The sequence below is a fragment of the Muscardinus avellanarius genome (assembly GCF_963383645.1).
Source record: "Muscardinus avellanarius genome assembly, chromosome: 3".
NCBI lineage: Eukaryota > Metazoa > Chordata > Mammalia > Rodentia > Gliridae > Muscardinus > Muscardinus avellanarius.
In genome coordinates this window covers 79,295,378-79,312,421 of record NC_137788.1, presented here as the reverse complement: position 1 = coordinate 79,312,421, position 17,044 = coordinate 79,295,378, and the positions used below count along the sequence as shown (strand labels likewise).

Here is a 17,044-nt window from a genome sequence, read left to right as displayed (position 1 = left end):
AAGTCACAAAATGACAAAATAATTCAAAACAAGTCTTCAAATTAGTGTGATAAAGAACAGTGTACTTGAAAAAATGGACAAATAGAAGGAAGAAAAGATGTTGACTTTAATCATAAAAATAAGTTTTAAAAAACAAGGCTATGTTGTCCATAGATCAGCAATGAATTTGTTTTAGTTTTACTCATTTTGCTACTGGGTTGGTAAGGGGTGGGGAAATATAAAATATTATCTCTTTCCTATTGAGAGTACAGTTGGGTACAATCATATATCTAAGTATCAATTTCACAAGCCTTTGAACTGTTAGAAAATTATCTTGTAGATTTAATTAGTCATGTGTCAAAGGACACATACACTAGGATATATGCTATAGCAATGTATTTTGACAGAAAATTGAAAAAAAAAAAAAGAAAACCTCTCCTGATTACTAATCTGTAAACTTGGGGTAATGCTTTCAAGAAAATCTCTACAATCAATCAATAAAAGGAGATGCTCTATTTGTGCTAATATGAGAAAGTCTCCAAGACTTCTTAGAAAGTGTCAAAAAAAGATACAAGAAATGTGTATTGATGTTACCATTAAATTTAGAAAATAATAAACATGCTGGCAATACTGTCTAACTCAAGGAAAATGCACAATAAAATAATCATGGTCAAATTGGGATAAACCTTAGTAGTCAAGTGAGACAAAGAAAGATAGGTAATTATACATCTTAAATTTTCCTTGCCTTTTATATTTGGTATGATATGTACTTATTATAAAAGAAATAATTATGACTGAAATTAAATTAACATAATAATATTGCTGTGGATACGTTTATTATAGGCTGTAGGGTTTCATGCTATTAGAAATAACACAAACCATTCAGGCATGGTGGTGGCACAGCCCTGGAATCTCAGTACTTGGGAGGCTGAGACAGGAGGATTGCAGGTCCCAGTTCAGCCTTAGTAATTTAGGGAGATCCTGTTTCAAAATTAAAATTTAAAAAAAGGGCTGGAGGTATAGTTTGGAGGCTGAATGACCCTGCGTTCATTTTTTACCCCCTTGGGTTCAATTCCTCCACCCAAGAAAGAAAAAAGGGAGGAAGAAAACATAAATGGTACAGGTCAGCTCAAGAGGACATATGTGATCATCACAACAAATTGGGAAGCACAGGCCTACCTCCTCATCTATGAGGCCAGGGTGAAAGCTGGGATGGCTTTTAGATTCCAGCCTTAGCTGGGTTTGGTGGCTCACACCTGTAATACTTGGGAGGCTGAGCAGAGGGATCACAGGTTCAAGGACAGCCGCAACAACATAGTAAGATTCTCAGCAACCTAGTGAGATTCTGTTTAAAAACAACAAGAACAACAAAAAAAAAAAAATTAGAGAAAGCTGAGGAATGTAGCTCAGAGATAGAATGACCTTGGATTAAATCCCCAGTACTAAAATATATAAATAAACGATAACCTCATATTTATAAAAGTGGTGAATTCACAGGAAAAGTTTCTTCAGTGCAACTCAGTGTTTGTAGAATTCCTTCCCAGCCATGTACTGCTTCAGACTCTTCTGGGCTAAAATGAACTAGCTGCAGATCTGAAAGTCACATATGTTATCTTTTGATTCTGGGAATTTCCACAGAGTCTACAGACTTCTTTAAGCATGCCCTGCTTCTTCACTGTTACTCTTTTATTTGCTAGTATCTATTCTTCTTTAGGGAATTTCCTAACAGTGCGGATATAGAAATAATAAGGGATGTTGCATTAAATTTGAATGAAACTGACAACACAATGTATACAATCCAGACACATATCATTACAAAAGTTTTATGATTAAAAGCAGATCCCAGGCCAGGTGGGCATGGTGGCGCACGCTTGTAATCCTCGCGCTTGGGGGGGCAGAGACAGGAGGATCACGCTGGTTTGAAGCCTGCCTCGCTGGCTTAAGAGACCCTGTTTCCAAATAAAAATATAAAATAGGTCTGGGAGTGTAACCCGGAGAAGGGTTTCCAGGAACCCCAGTACCACACACACAAAAAAAGCAGATCCCAAAACTCTCAACACTCAGCTGCTGCCCCTAAATACAGATGTTGCTTAAAAAATGTTATCCCGTTGATTCTATTTTAGAAAGCCTTATTTTTATCCCTCACCTGTCCGCCAGAATCTCTCCCTATATTCACAAACATGGCTTTGGACTAGGTTCGCAGGACTCATGGCACACCTGAATTAAATTTGTCAAAGTCAACACAGAGAGATGCTCCTGATTTTGACTAAGGTCTTAGCATTGTGTCTCAGCCCACAGCCATAATCCAGAATTTATTTGCAGAGAACTTATAGGCTGTGTCCTTGAAGGATTATACCCTGACTTCTTTAAATGAAGGGGGCCTGGTTAGAGTCCCCCTGGGATGGGCTGGTGATGGAGTACAGCATCTGCTTATCATGAGGAACACACACACACACACACACACACACACACACACACACACACTCCTCCCTGAGTTATATTCCCAGGTTGTGCTCTGATTTCACTCAATGCTCTCTAAAACTATTGTACCATTGTCGACCCTGTTCCACAATGCCCCTGATACTCCCTCACAGGAACTCTCTAGCTTTTCACCTTGGTTCCTTTTTTTTTAAGAATTATTTTATTTTTAAAATTTTATTTATATGTGGAACATATTGAAAATGGTATACGTTTAGACTGTGCTTGGTGCCCTCTTCATACCCCGGTTCCCCTTCTCCCCCTCTCAACAATGAGTGTCCAGGTTAACCATGCTGTATTCATACTTTTACACATATTTGATGTAGCTTCTCCATTAATCAACCTCAGCCTTCTTCTTCTCCTCTCCTTCCTTTCTAGCTTTGCTGAGATTTCCCCTCCATTATCCTGAGTCCCTCTGGTATCCCCAATGCTCCCTAGTTTGGGCATATTAGAGAAAACATGTCCCTTCTCCTTTTGTGCTTGGCTGATCTCACTTATAATGTTCTCCAGATATTTCCATCTTCTTGTGAATGACATGATTTTGTTCTTCTTTATAGCTGAGTAGAATTCCATTGTATATATTTCCCATAATTTTGCGATCCATTCATCTGTTGATGGAAACGTGGGTTGGTTCCATATTTTGGCTATTACGAACTGTGCTGCTATGAACATAGGTATGCATATGCTACTGTAGTTCTCTGATTTCAACCCCTTTGGAAAAGTACCCAGGAGTGGTAGAGCTGTATCATATGGTGGATCTATTCCCAGTTTTCTGAAGAATCTCCACACTGATCTCATTAGTAGCTGAACTAGTTTGCACTCCCACCAACACTGTAAAAGAATTCCTCTTTCCCCACATCCTCACCAGCATTTGTTGTTATTTGATTTATTTATGCTTGCCACTCTGATTGGGGTTAGATGGAATCTCAGCATAGTTTTGATTTGCATCTCTCTGATGGCTAATGATGTAGAACATCTTTTCGTGTATCTATTGGCCATTTGTATCTCTTCTTTTGTGAAATATCAGTTCAGTTTCCCATTTCCTGACTGGGTTATTTCACCTTGGTCCCTTGTATCCCCCTGTATTGAGGAAGCTATGGTGGCCCATTGACAGACATGAGATTCTTTGAGTTGCATTAGTAGCCTATGGTGGTTACATATCAGGGGGCCTAAATCCCCAAAACTACAAATTAGACACCAGGTTTTAGGTTACAATGAGAAAAGTTCCTAAATTAAATTGTTTCATATGCATGGCTTCATGATAGCAAGGAGATAAGAACTTTCTCAGAACCTATCTGTAGCTTCTGTAGCAAAAACTCTGGCTTTAAAGTGAGATCAGTGGCAGGGTCCTCTCTGCAGTGAGGAGCGGGCAGCAGGGTCTAGCCCTAAATAGGACACCATTGGCATGAGCTACTGGGCCTGCCGATCCTCGTGACATATGCATATAAGGATGCCAGGGTCTGTTCCTTCTCCAGACCTATCCCATCCTCTAAACCCCACTGACTTCACCATTTCTGCCAACCTTTATGCCAATTAATAAATGCTTGCTTACGGAGTCAGAGACAAATGCTCCTGTGCTGAATCACCAGCTGTCTAGGAAATTCTTCCAGATTAGAGCAACTCACATGCTCATTAACCACCCCATGGGTGTAAATTGGGATCAGTACCCAAACACACCGCACACCACCTATATTTGAAGTAAATTGCCACGTACACGCTGTGTACATGTATCACACTGCACCTCACTATGATGTATAACTACAAAGCAACAATGGAAGTATGTTAATAAAAACTGTCACTTGAATAAAATAATAATAGGCCCAAATTCTACTTACATCAAGTTTTGTCTCTCTGATTTGTTAACAGGGTAAAGTGCCTTTTCTGGCTCCAGTGACTGTCATAACCTTGGTTTCTGTCCCAGCCTGGAGGCCAGTACAATCCCTCCTTCTAAGCAGCTTTTTCTATCTAAACACTATTATGTAAATTATTGATCTGTGCCAATGAACACTAATATGACAGTGTTTTGTACACAGCTATTACTTATGAAATTTATGTCTTAGAAATTAATGACCAGCTGAAGAGCAATGTCCAATAATCAGAAATTATTTACTGAAATAAATCATTTCCTTTTAAAATGGAAAACACCTTATTTTTATTTATGTGTATTTCTGTGATGATAAAAATATTTCATATTTTCTCAAAAATGAGTCCACAATAAATAAAAGCCAGTAAAATAAAAATATTAATTATTTCAATGAAGTAGTTATAGATTTTGGAATATATATACTCCTCTGGTTTTATCAGTGTAGGTTTGTAAGCACTTTTTTTGTGGTCCTGGGGTTCCTGGAAACCCTTCTACCTCTGGGCTACACTCCCAGACCTTTTTTTTTTTTTTTGGTGGTACTGGGGTTCCTGGAAGCCCTTCTACCTCCGGGCTACACTCCCAGACCTATTTTTACATTTTTTTTGTTTGGAAACAGGGTCTCCTAAGCCAGCGCGCACGGCTGGCTTCGAACCTGCGTGATCCTCCTGTCTCGGCCTCCCAAGTGCGGGGATTACAAGCGTGCGCCACCACGCCTGGTGTTTGTAAGCAGTTTTCACAAATAAAATCACACCAAATATACCTGAGATTAAATAATTATTAATATTTTCAAATTTACCCTAATATAGTAAATTTACTTTATGTGGAAAGAAGCTTGATGGGAGGTATAGAATTCATTCTTTTATACATAAACTTTCCCAAAATATTCAACTGTCCCTTGAACTATTTTTTTTTTTTGGTCTGATAAAAACAGAGACAGCTGATTTCCTAATATTAGTCCTATTTCAAAACAACCTGGCCCTGCTTTCACTTTCAATTTTTCTCTCTCCCCCTCTCTCTCTGTCCTTCTCTCTTTCTTCTTCTTCTTCTTCTTCTTCTTCTTCTTCTTCTTCTTCTTCTTCTTCTTCTTCTTCTTCTCTCTCTCTCTCTCTCTCTCTCTCTCTCTCTCTCTCTCTCTCTCTCTCCTTTTGTTGTGATGGTGATGGTAATGAAATTGAACCCACAAATGCTTTACCACTGATCTACATCCTGAGCTTTTTTCAGAAAAAAAATTAAAAAAGGCTAAAATACTGAGGACTTGAGGGCTCACCATTCTCTCCCTAGTCAGAGCAAGTTCGTGTCAGATCACTCGGACAGTTTCTATTTTCCTCAACCCCTGATAAATAAGGAAAGAAGAGAGTGTGGTCCAGCTGGCAGGCCTTTGGGTCACTTGCTACCCCAGGGATAGGCTGTGTGAGTGCCACTCTCTGGGGCTCCATCAGTGTGATAATTTCATCCCAGTGCTCTGAAAGGTGGTGGAGAAGGAGAAGGCGGACACTGCAGATGGGTATCCATATCGAGGAGGCTTCAGGACCCCTCAATATCACTTGGAAATCACTGATTCTCTTACAGTGTTGTCCCCTGCAAAGCTCCAGGGTGGCCAGTAGGCTGCTCATGTCCTGTATGATTCCTGCCTTCTCCTCTGGTGGAACAGTTACGAACAGACCCTCTCTGCCCAACTCAGAAACCAAAGCCTGAAAACTTCAATTTGGTGAGATCTCTGGCCCAAAAAGAATGGAAGGGAGGAGTTGTTTTTGCAAAACGACTTATTTCCCTTTCTAATGTGACCACGAAGGGTTTGAAGTGGACACTTTGTAAAAGTAAAATCTGGTATCAGATCACAAATTTAACAATTCTTCCAGTCAAAATGGACCTTTCCTGACAAGTGGTGCAGACATGTGAAGGAGGGTTTCTGGGCTTGACCAGGCAACAGTACAAAGGCTTTGACCACAACAAACACACCCAGCAGGCCCCACCCATTGGCTTTCCCCAAGCTCCACCCAGAGCCTTCTCCAGGCCTGTCAGGGCTTGTCAGGAGGAGGGGTTTTCCCCCATCAGGATCATATTATAAGGGACGCAATGCCTAGATTTGTACAGGGATGAAGTGGGGAGAGCTGGTGGTCCCTACACTGATGCGGCACAATGCTAATACCTGACCCAGGGATAATCTCCAGGACAGAGAAGCAAGTGGGCTGGACCTGTGAGAAGAGGCACCGTGACTTCAGACAGTGGTGAGGAAGACCGAAGACTCTCCTGTCTCGTCCTCTGAACTCCTTTTTTTCCTGCCCAATTAGAAACAGTACAATAACCTTAAGGGTTAATAGAGCAAGAGAAGAGTGTAGTTTCGATTTTGGTTTCCTTCTCCTCAGTGCTTTTGGATGGCAGAAACAGCCTGTCTGGTTTACAGCTTTTGAGAAGAGCAGACATTTTCTGAGTGGCGAGGCACAGCAGGAAACTCGGGGGTGAGAAAAGGCAGCTGAGAACTTGTCCAGCACTGCAGAACCCCTGCCAGGTGAGTTTTCTTCTTGCCTGTTTCCCTCTCAGAACATCAAGGAATTCCCCAATGCTGACTGCACTCTGGGCTTGCAGGCTCCGCGCTGGCTGGCGCTGGGAGCCGCCAGCTATCCCGGGGAGCGGTCTGTGAATGGCTTAGGCTGTGTGTGTCCCAGCAGGGTGTGCGCTGTGTTCTGGCACCCGCAATTTAGCCTCTCTGGTGCAAAGGCAGCTGCGTCCCCAGTCTGCTCTGCTGCCCCTCTGACATCTGCCTGCAGCTGCAGCATAAGCCCGTGTGAGAAGCATCAGTCTGGAGAGGAAGCCCTCTCTGGGACCAACTTCTAGCTCCCCTTGCCACAGTACTCCTGCGGGGTCGCTTCTTCCAGCCGTCCTTCCCCTGTTTGCAGTGGTCTCTTGACAAATCCTCTAAACCTGTCTTCATCAAAGTTGAGATTTTTCATCTTGCTCTCATGGAGGCCTCCCCCTGACTATATGAATATAAAACCAGCCCCCAATTTCCCTATCTCATTCCCTGTTTATTTTCTTCTGAGGACTTACTATCTTATCATGGTTTATTTGATTTGTTTTAATTACCTGGTTTCTTTTATCTCCATATCCTTTCTCAAACTTTGTATGCATATGTTTATACCTTGGTAATGGACAACAAGAATGGTGCCCAGGGACATGGAAGAGACTCAAGTATTCATTGCATTAATGAGACCAAATTCTTTTGGAATGTCTGAGACCTTTCCTAACCATGCCTCCTTCCTCTCTACTATGTCCCATTCTGTCTCCACTTACCCCAAAATGGTAGTGTGCAGTGCTTTTCTTTTCTTTTTGTTTTCTTTAAATGGCCAGACAATGTTTCTTTTAGACTTCTTATAGGTATCACAAGATAATGTGCTTAAGGCATATGTACCAGGCCTGGCCACCTAGACTCATTTTCTTCCTTTTTAGACACATATAAAACTTAGAAAGTTGTCTTACACATTCCACAAGCAGAAAGCTGATGCGCACACGCTTTGACTAACCACCCGCGATGACATTAAGATCCTATATTCCACTAAATGCAAGTAGCTTTTCTGAGTTATAGGTTACCATGGCATCTACCATGAAGGCCCCCATTTGTCTAGTGGAAAACAAGAATGAGAAGCTGTCGGTGAACCCAAATGCCCTAAGGATTCTTGACAAGATATCTCAACCTGTGGTGGTGGTGGCCATTGTAGGGCTGTATCGTACAGGGAAGTCCTACCTCATGAATCGTCTTGCAGGACAGAGCCATGGTGAGTGTGAACCGGGGGCAGAGGCTTGGAACTAGTGGTAGGGCAAGCTGGTGGCATCTTCTCTAGATGCCTCCCACTGAAGAACATCTCTTATTCTTATAATCAAATTTATAAACCCATATCTAGCCCCCACCCCAAGAACTCCCCAAAACAAAAATGAAACTCGCTTTTTGGTCTGTGAGCTCCAGCAATGACTTCCTTTTTTTCTCCTGCAGCCTTTTGTTCTGGCCACAGACTCATTTCAAATAGTATACAAACACAGTTAAATGTGTCCTTTAAAAATGGATGGGCAAAGGCCAGGTGTGGTGGCGCAAGCTTGTAATCCCCACGCTTGGGAGGCGGAGACAGGAGGATCGTGCAGGTTTGAAGCCAGCCTCTGCTGGTTTAAGAGACCCTGTTTCCAAATAAAAATATAAAATAGGTCTGGAAGTGTAGCCTGGAGGTAGAAGGGTTTCCAGGAAACCCTGTACCACCAAAATAAATAAAATAAAGTAAAATAAAATGGATAGGCAGAAGGATACAGTATGTATACAGAATTATTAAGTACATATCAATCAAAGTATACCCAATATCCAAATTGGGCTAGCATGCGAGTTTGTTTCCTTCTATTTTTCTTAGCAAATCGTTGGTAAATTATTATTGCCCCCCCCTCATGGTACTGGGGGTAAAACCCAGGGTCCTTCTACCTCTGGACTATACTCCCAGACCTATTTTATACTTTATTTTAACACAGGGTCTCACTAAGTTGCTGAGAGCCTCATTAAGTAGCTGAGGCTGGCTTTGAACCTGTGCGATCCTCCTGTCTCAGCCTCCCAAGCTCTGGGATTACAAATGTGCGCCACCACGCCTGGTGTGCGATTTCCTCCCTTTTGTGGTTTAGTTTTTTTTTTTGGGGGGGGGGTTGTTTGTTGTTGTTGTTGTTGTTGTTTTTTGGTGGTACTGGGGTTCCTGAAAGCCCTTCTACCTCCGGGCTACACTCCCAGACCTATTTTATATTTTATTATTATTTTTTTTTAAATTTGGAAACAGGGTCTCTTAAACCAGCGCGGCTGGCTTCGAACCTGTGCATCCTCCTGTCTCCGCCTCTTAAGCACGGGGATTACAAGAGTGCGCCACCACGGCCCAGCTTAGTTTTTTTTTTTTTTTTTTGTAATATTCAGACTAAAAAGCAATACATAAAGTATATCTGTACTCTAGTTAATAAATATAAAGTTAATCTGGGTTCAGTGGCGCGTGCTTGTAATCCCAGTACTTGGGAGGCTGAAACAGCCTAATGAGGATCTCAGCAATTTAGCAAGACCTCTCTTCAATCTGAAAAACATAATAGAAACAGGTGTATAGCTTGCTAATATTTTGATTTTCAGGGCACACGTCTATGTTGCTTTGAAAAAATGGTTCTATAGTCTATTATTCATTCTAATAAAAACTTGATTTGGCTTTTCTTTGTATTTTATATGAAGGGAATTCTGGTGTATATATTCTGGGCATTTTGCTTTTTTTGCTCAACAAAAAGTTTACTTTTTTTTTTTTTCTTTCTTCGCGCACCAGGCATGGAACCCAGGGGTATTGTACCTCCGAGCTACACCCCCAGCCCTATTTTTTAGTCTTTTTAATTTTTGAAACAGGGCCTCACTAAGTAGCTGAGGCTGTCTGTGAACCACAATCCTCCTGTCTCAGCCCCCCAAATGCTGGGATTACAAGTGTGCGCCACCACCCGGTATTCCTATTTTTAAAGACTGTGCAAACATTTTCCCCCTAATGTCTTACTTCCTCTTGGGCTGGGTGGCTCAGCACCATTTTCCTTCCATTCACACTGTGTCTCTTTCCCTCTCTCCCCTTTGATCTCTCCCTTTCTTTTAATGCCTTTATCCCTCTATCCTTTCACTTCACTTTTCCTCTATGTGCTTCTCTTCTTATTTCCATACTCCCTTTGGCTGCCACACAAAGAATTTTGTCTTCATCTTTCTTTTAAAGGAATTTTTGGACATCAAGTAGGGGAAGACATTGTTCCTTACCTGAATCAAATAAATGTACGGGTCAGTTTTTTGTTAGTTATTTATTTACTTATTTTGAGAAATCAAATGGTGAGAACTTTAAGAGACAGTTATTGGAAAGTGAGCTGTCACAGCATCATTTTTATTTTCTACTCAAGACAACATCAAGTAAAAATGAGGCAATTTCCCAGTGCTCTGCTAAGGGAGTTTGTAGTATCAAAATGCATTAAACTTCTGAATTTTAACATTCTCAACATCTCAGGTCATAAGAGGAACAGAAAGACAGTCCATGTCAAGGCCCATGAGCAAAACCAGGTTGCTACTCTGTCTCTTAGCAGTCTCTCGCTTTTCTTCTTATTATGCCTTAGATGGTTGAGAGTAAGGTCCTTCATCATTCCTTGTGGATTCTATAGATAGACGCACAGGGAGTTCGACATACTCTATAGTATTTAGATACTACTTTTCTACTAACGTGGAGGAAAGGAGACTTTTTAATACCTTCACTGTAGAGATCACACACGTTGTGGAAATTTAATGGCTCAAGTCCTGCCAAAGCTATCCTCCAGGAATTTTAGTATATTCATTTCTGTTATTAGTTGAAGGCAGAAAGTTATACAACAGATAGTTAGAATCTTGTACCACTGGACAAGATATAGTACTCACTGGTTCCTGGGAGTAGTGCTCAAATCCTTTCCACCGTGGGTTTAATTCTGAGAAGAAAGGCCAACAGGTGTCCCAGGACACCAGATTCTCTCTATTTACAGCCCCCTGAGTAGTGATGAATATGGAGCCCACCTGTGGTTGAAGAGGAGAAAGTAAAAACTAAAGTAAAATAGAAAAGAAAGAGAAAAAATTACAAAAGCCAATTTATCAGTACAGATCCTTGTAGGATACATATGATCCACTTGTTAGTTAGCTTTCCACCACTATGGCAAAAGCTCAAGATAAATTAATATATAAAAACTGTTTTATTTGGCTCACAGTTTTGGAGGTTTGAGTCCATGGTTGATTGGGCCTGTGGCAGCATGAAATCACTCACTTCATGATAAACCAAGGAGAAAAAAAAAGGAAGAGAAAGAAAGGGATCCCACAATCCCCTTTGAGGGCATACTCCCAATAACCTAAAACCTCCCACTTGACCCCAACTCAAGTTTTTACCACTTCCCAATATGGCCAATCTACGAGCCAAGCCTTTAACACATAGGCTTTTAGGGGACATTGAAGACTTCACCTATAGCACACACAGGGTAATTGAAGAACATTTCATGGAAGGGACATCTACAAGGGAGTAGGCAGGGAAGAATGAACAAAAGGGAGTGACATCACTGCAGGAGTGGCCATAACAAGGGTTAGGTAGAGAAACGTACCCCTTTACTCCAAAGAAACAAAGAAAGAATGGATGCCAGAATGTGTTAAAGATCAGAAAGGTTAGATGGAGCTATATGAATAGAACTGTGACCTGGGGTAGAGGAGCAAGCCCTAGCACTCTGTGGCCCAGCAGAGTGGAAGTTAGCAAAGCTCATGCCTGCCTTCTGGTCTCCTGCTAAGGCTTCCTGCTGCTTGAACTCTACCAGAAGTCAGAGAACACAACGGCTCTTCAGGGTAATATAAAAATACACAGGTTAATAGAGTTCATATTAATTCTGTAAGGTGACATAATTTGAGCAGTTGGGAGAATGTGGTGATCAGGGCATACAATATATATGCATACTTGGTTATCCTTGCTGAAGTCATAGCGTACAATTTCCTTGCCAACCACTGACATCTACAAGTTTAGCCAGTGCACCCCAGCAGCATGGACTGTCTGCTGTTGCTCTACATTGCTTTCTCTGCCCCACAGGCTTCCGCCTGGGCTCCACAGTGAGGTCCGAAACCAAGGGCATCTGGATGTGGTGTTTGCCTCACCCCTCCAAGCCAAAGCACACATTGGTCCTTCTGGACACCGAGGGCTTGGGTGATGTGGAAAAGGTAAGGAACAGAATCTTCTCTGCTCTTGATTATCCATCTCCTACTTAATTTATCACCTTAATTCACCTTTTGTGATATCAATGGCTGACCTTGCAATCCACTTATAAATAATGAAGCTAAAATCTATTTCCTCAAACTCTCTTAGTAACCTCTGATAAAGTAGGGATAGATCATCTTATATTTAATGTTATGGTGATGAATTTAATTTCACTAATTTGTGCTCAACAGCTAAAGTCCTAAAATTAGTTATGAAGAAAAGAAATGTAAAATGTGTTCCTTAAAAGGTAACAGAGATGCAAAATGGCAAAATGTAAGAGACTAATTAGGCATTAGAGTTGGGAGACACTTTCTGAAGAAAGCTGTAACCTATGGGATCAATGACTGTGAGAAATTTGGAGGTAGGAATCATATGAATGGGGTCTCTGGAAAGGGATCAGTTTAAATATTCTTCATAAAAACTTGAATTTTATCATTAAGGTTTTACCATTAAGATTTTGGACCAAAACCCAGAGTTATACCCAATAAAAATATTGAAAATGGGATAGTTTTATATATTTTATCTTTAAAGAATAAGCTGCACGTAATCTTTTCTCCTAATATTTATTGGTTTATATCTAAGTTGAAAGTAGAAGCAGTAGGGCTTTGATGTCTGTTGCTGCAAAATGTTGGGGCAGGGGCAGAAGGGATAGTGCAGACTTTGAAATTCTGAATTTAAAAGTTCATTTTTACTATTCTCAATTATCCTATTAGTACAACAACCAAGATGGCTATTATTTTGTGATAGTTTGCAGTTTGCATAATGTTTTTTTTCTTTACATATAATTGCATTTGTCAAGAGACCAAAACAAGACGGGCTTAGTGGTGCACGCTTGTAATCCTAGCATTTGGGAGGCTGAGACAGGAGGATTGCACAGGTTCAAAGCCAGCCTCACCTTCTTAGTGAGGCCCTTTGCAACTCAGTGAGACTTTGCTTCAAAAAAAAGAATAAAAAATAGGGCTGGGGGTTTCGCTCGGAGGTAGAATTCACCTGGGTTCCATCCCCAGTACCGGAAAAAAAAAAAAAAAAAAAAAGAGAGACCAAAACATTAAAAAAAAAAAACCTGATATCAAGGTTGATATATTGAAACTTGTAATGTGATTTGGGCAAGATCTGAATCTGTTTCACAGCCTTCCATGTCTTGCTATAACTCTGTGTTCATCTTCTACTTCTCCTCTGGCATGCATGCTCACTGCATCAGTCAAATACAGCAAGTCAAGCCGGGCGTGGTGGCACAAGCTTGTAATCCCCGTGCTTGGGAGGTGGAGACAGGAGGATCACACAGGTTCGAAGCCATCCGCTGCGCTGGCTTAAGAGACCCAGTTTCCAAAAATAAAATAGGTCTGGGAGTGCAGCCTGGAGGTAGAAGGGCTTCCAGGAACCTCAGTACCACCAAAATAAATAATTAATAATAATAATAATAATAATAATAATAATAATATACAGCAAGTCTGTAATGCCTTCCTCCACGATTCTTACTTGCCTTCTCTTGATCCTTCCACTTCCTGGATTCCCTTAATCTCTAGAAGTTTGTATTCTATCGCTCTTAGCTATTTTCAACTTACTGCCCAATTGCAGTCAATGACATATTGCTTTGAATTCCTAATTACTCATAATTATGAGCTTCTCCACTGCCCTGCTTCTCTCCCTCATCCTCATTCTTTTACTCTTTCTCCTCTCTTCCTCCTATTTCTCTCCCTCTGCCTCCTATTCCTTTCTATCATCCTCTTTTTCTCTTTTTATTTATATACTTATATACTTATATATGTATTTATTTATTTACTCATTCTTTTACTTCATAACTTTTGGTACCACTTCTGGGAGAGATTATCATTTTGGTTGTATTTATGTGTTGACAAGTATATCTGTCCCTCCAAAAATCATTTTCTTAATGGAAAAGACTGCCATATGAAACTGTATTACACACCCAAATCCAGGGTCTGGATACTGTCACATGCTCAGTTAAGAGTTGTTAAACTTAACTGAATAAATTGAATAGCATTGGTATCCTTAGTATAGCCACGATCAAAACCAAATTTGAAATGGAGTCATTGCCTGCTTATTTCTAGATATCAACTATGTTTCAGGCATTTTATTAGACAATTTATGCAAATCAAAAATGTTCCTTGTTTGTCTTAGTGGCTAAATGTGCTAATACACTGAGAATGACTGATGTAAACATCAATGAGATTTGAATCTAGCATTTTCTTCAAAATGTTTTATTCACTCACATTGAGCAAAAGCACAGCTGAAAGAATGAATGAATAATCAAATGAATGAGTGAATGAAGACTAGACTCCTAAGCTCCTTGTTCTCACGTGCTTCCTAGGTTGACCCCACAAATGACTCGTGGATCTTTGCCCTGGCCGTGCTTTTGAGCAGCATGTTTGTCTACAATAGCATGGGCACCATCAACCACCAGGCCCTGGAGCAGCTGCAGTATCCTTCCAGGCACCGTACTGCCATGTTGCACTGAGTTTCAGAATGGCAACTGAGACTGGTTCCTCTTTCCTCTCAATTAACTGCCCTGGTTGAGTAAGGGCAAACACAAGGGAACAGGGAATGTTTATAGAATTTGTTTCTATGTGAGACCTGGAAACTGTGGTACTTCTCATTCCTTAGCTTAGATCCCAGCTATGTGACTGAACTAACACAGCTAATCAGGGCAAAATCCACCCTCAGACATGACGATATAAAGGACTCCAGTGAGTTTGTGAGTTTCTTTCCAGACTTTGTTTGGGCTGTTCGGGATTTTACGCTGGAGCTCAAGTTAGGTTCCCAATCCGTCACAGAAGATGAGTATTTGGAGAATGCCTTGAAGCTGATTCCAGGTATCAAAGCAGGGTTTGAGAGGTGGAGGGCTCAGTAGAGAAGGGGATCAACAAAGCCCCAAAATTTAGCACTGAGGCTGGACTGAGGCCCTTTTTAATGGTGATGAGTGATTAGTGGGTTGCCATGATTTTAGCAGTTATTAATTACTTGAAATTGTCAGAGGCTAAATTTAAACTCACTGAGAAAATTTAGGACTCAATGTTGTACTAAATAATTTTAAATCAATCAGTATCATGAAAGAAAAGAGAGGCCTACAATCAGTGGTTATTTATTATGTTTACCTGTTCCTTCCATTCTAAGAAGAAATAATGCTTCAAATCTGAATTTGGTAAAATTAGGATCACAAGGAAATCTAAGACCTAATTTTAAAACTATCTTTCGCTCAGTTTATTTTACTAGCCTAGACATTTATATTCTTCAGAGAAAAGCTATTATACAACTAATAGTTAAAATAAAACTAATATATGTTCTCAGCAATACTGTCAAATCCTTTGCATTCCCTTTTTTGAAAAAATAACCTTTATCTTACAGCTTTATGTAGTGATTGGTACTGTTAGTATTATAAGCTTATTACAGATTATCAGAGTACATAAGTAGTGATAACTAGACTCAATTCTATATTTGTTCACTCATTTATGCACTCTTTGAACAAACATGAATATGGATTCTAGTTAGCACTACTTATCTACTCTGATAATATATCATGTAATAAATTTAGATACTTACCATTTTGAGCAGCTGATGGATGCCACATAATATCGACAAGACCATGTCAAGCTCCATCTATTCTGACATCAAGAAGGAATGAGGTCTTGAAATTATACTGAGATTAATTACTTTGGAGTTTTCTTATAGAAGAACCTCTAAATGTAATTATGATGTGTGTATTTTGGGTACTGATTTTGAAAAAGAGCGTTTTATTTTTTTTACAGCTTTGGTTATTATCTGTTCTCCTCATGCTAAATTTCCCAACAACATCTTATCTTTATTTCTAGCATACTTTTCAGCCTCCATCTCATTTCTGCCATAGGATTGCAACATCACAAAAGACTTTCTGAAAAATGTTTGATAAATCAAACATTGCAAATCTTTAGTAAATAGTCAATCTATTAGCCATCATAGAAGACCTAAGGAAACCAGTCAAAACTCTTTTCCTTTGAGATGAATGCCTCTCCCTTCCTCTACAGGAGTGCTTCCTTGACTCTTGGCTTTGTTACAATATTAATTATCAAACAGGAGGATTTCAGGTTCCAGGTCAGCCTCAGCAACTTAGTAAGTTCTAGTTTCATAAATAAAAAAATAATAAAGGCTCGGAGCCAAGCCTGGTGGCACACACCTTTAATCCCAGTACTTGAGAAGCTGAGACAGAAAGAGTGCAGATTCTAGGATACCATTAGCAACTTATCAAGAGTCTTAGAAATCTAGTGAGACCCTAGTTCAAAACATAAAAACAAAACAGGCTGGAGGTGTAGCTTAGAGGTAAAATGCTCCTGAGTTTAATTCCCCGGACCATACACACACAAAAAAAGGCTGGTGATGTAGCTTACAGGTAGAATGCCCCTGGTTTCAATCCACAGTACCAAAAGAGAAAAAATATTTAATTCTTTATGCATTGTGTAGATTGCATGCTGCTTTGTATGATTTGATTAAGGAAGATTTATGGGTATAAGAACTGCACTTATGCAAAAATTCTCAGAAAAGACAAAAAGTCCTCAATCTCTTTGTCTACATGCTGTCTCTTCAATAAGTTTTTTTTTTCTTCTTAACAGGAAAGAATCCCAAAATCCAAAATTCCAACAGACCTAGAGAGTGTATAAGATATTTCTTTCCAAGACGGAAATGCTTTGTCTTTGACTGGCCTACAGGTGACAAAAAACTATTGCTTCATATTGAAGAAGTTCCTGAAAATGAGTTAGAACAGAATTTTCAGATGCAAACAAAAGAATTCTGTTCCTATGTCTTCACCAATGCAAAAATGAAGACCCTAAGAAGGGGAATCATTGTCACTGGAAATCGTGAGTTTCCTGTGTCCCAAAGCATATCCCTGGGGCTTGGTATGGTTTTGTTGGTTTGTTTGTTTTTCTGAAGCTATCACTCCTTTGTGTGTTTGCAAGTAGTT

At 40.1% G+C, this 17,044-nt stretch overlaps 1 protein-coding gene across 1 annotated transcript in view; it reads left to right on the top strand.

Annotated features, from left to right (window-relative positions):
* Nucleotides 1-7,910: 7,910 nt before the first annotated feature.
* Nucleotides 7,911-17,044, top strand: part of LOC308260143 (uncharacterized protein) — a gene marked incomplete at both ends in the record, with an annotated part of 59,412 nt that continues 50,278 nt past the window's right edge. The window contains 5 exons of the mRNA XM_080691464.1: nucleotides 7,911-8,094; nucleotides 11,929-12,056; nucleotides 14,423-14,532; nucleotides 14,728-14,924; nucleotides 16,695-16,940. Coding sequence (XP_080547590.1) covers nucleotides 7,911-8,094; nucleotides 11,929-12,056; nucleotides 14,423-14,532; nucleotides 14,728-14,924; nucleotides 16,695-16,940 — 865 coding nt within the window. The remainder of the gene's footprint in view (nucleotides 8,095-11,928; nucleotides 12,057-14,422; nucleotides 14,533-14,727; nucleotides 14,925-16,694; nucleotides 16,941-17,044) is intronic.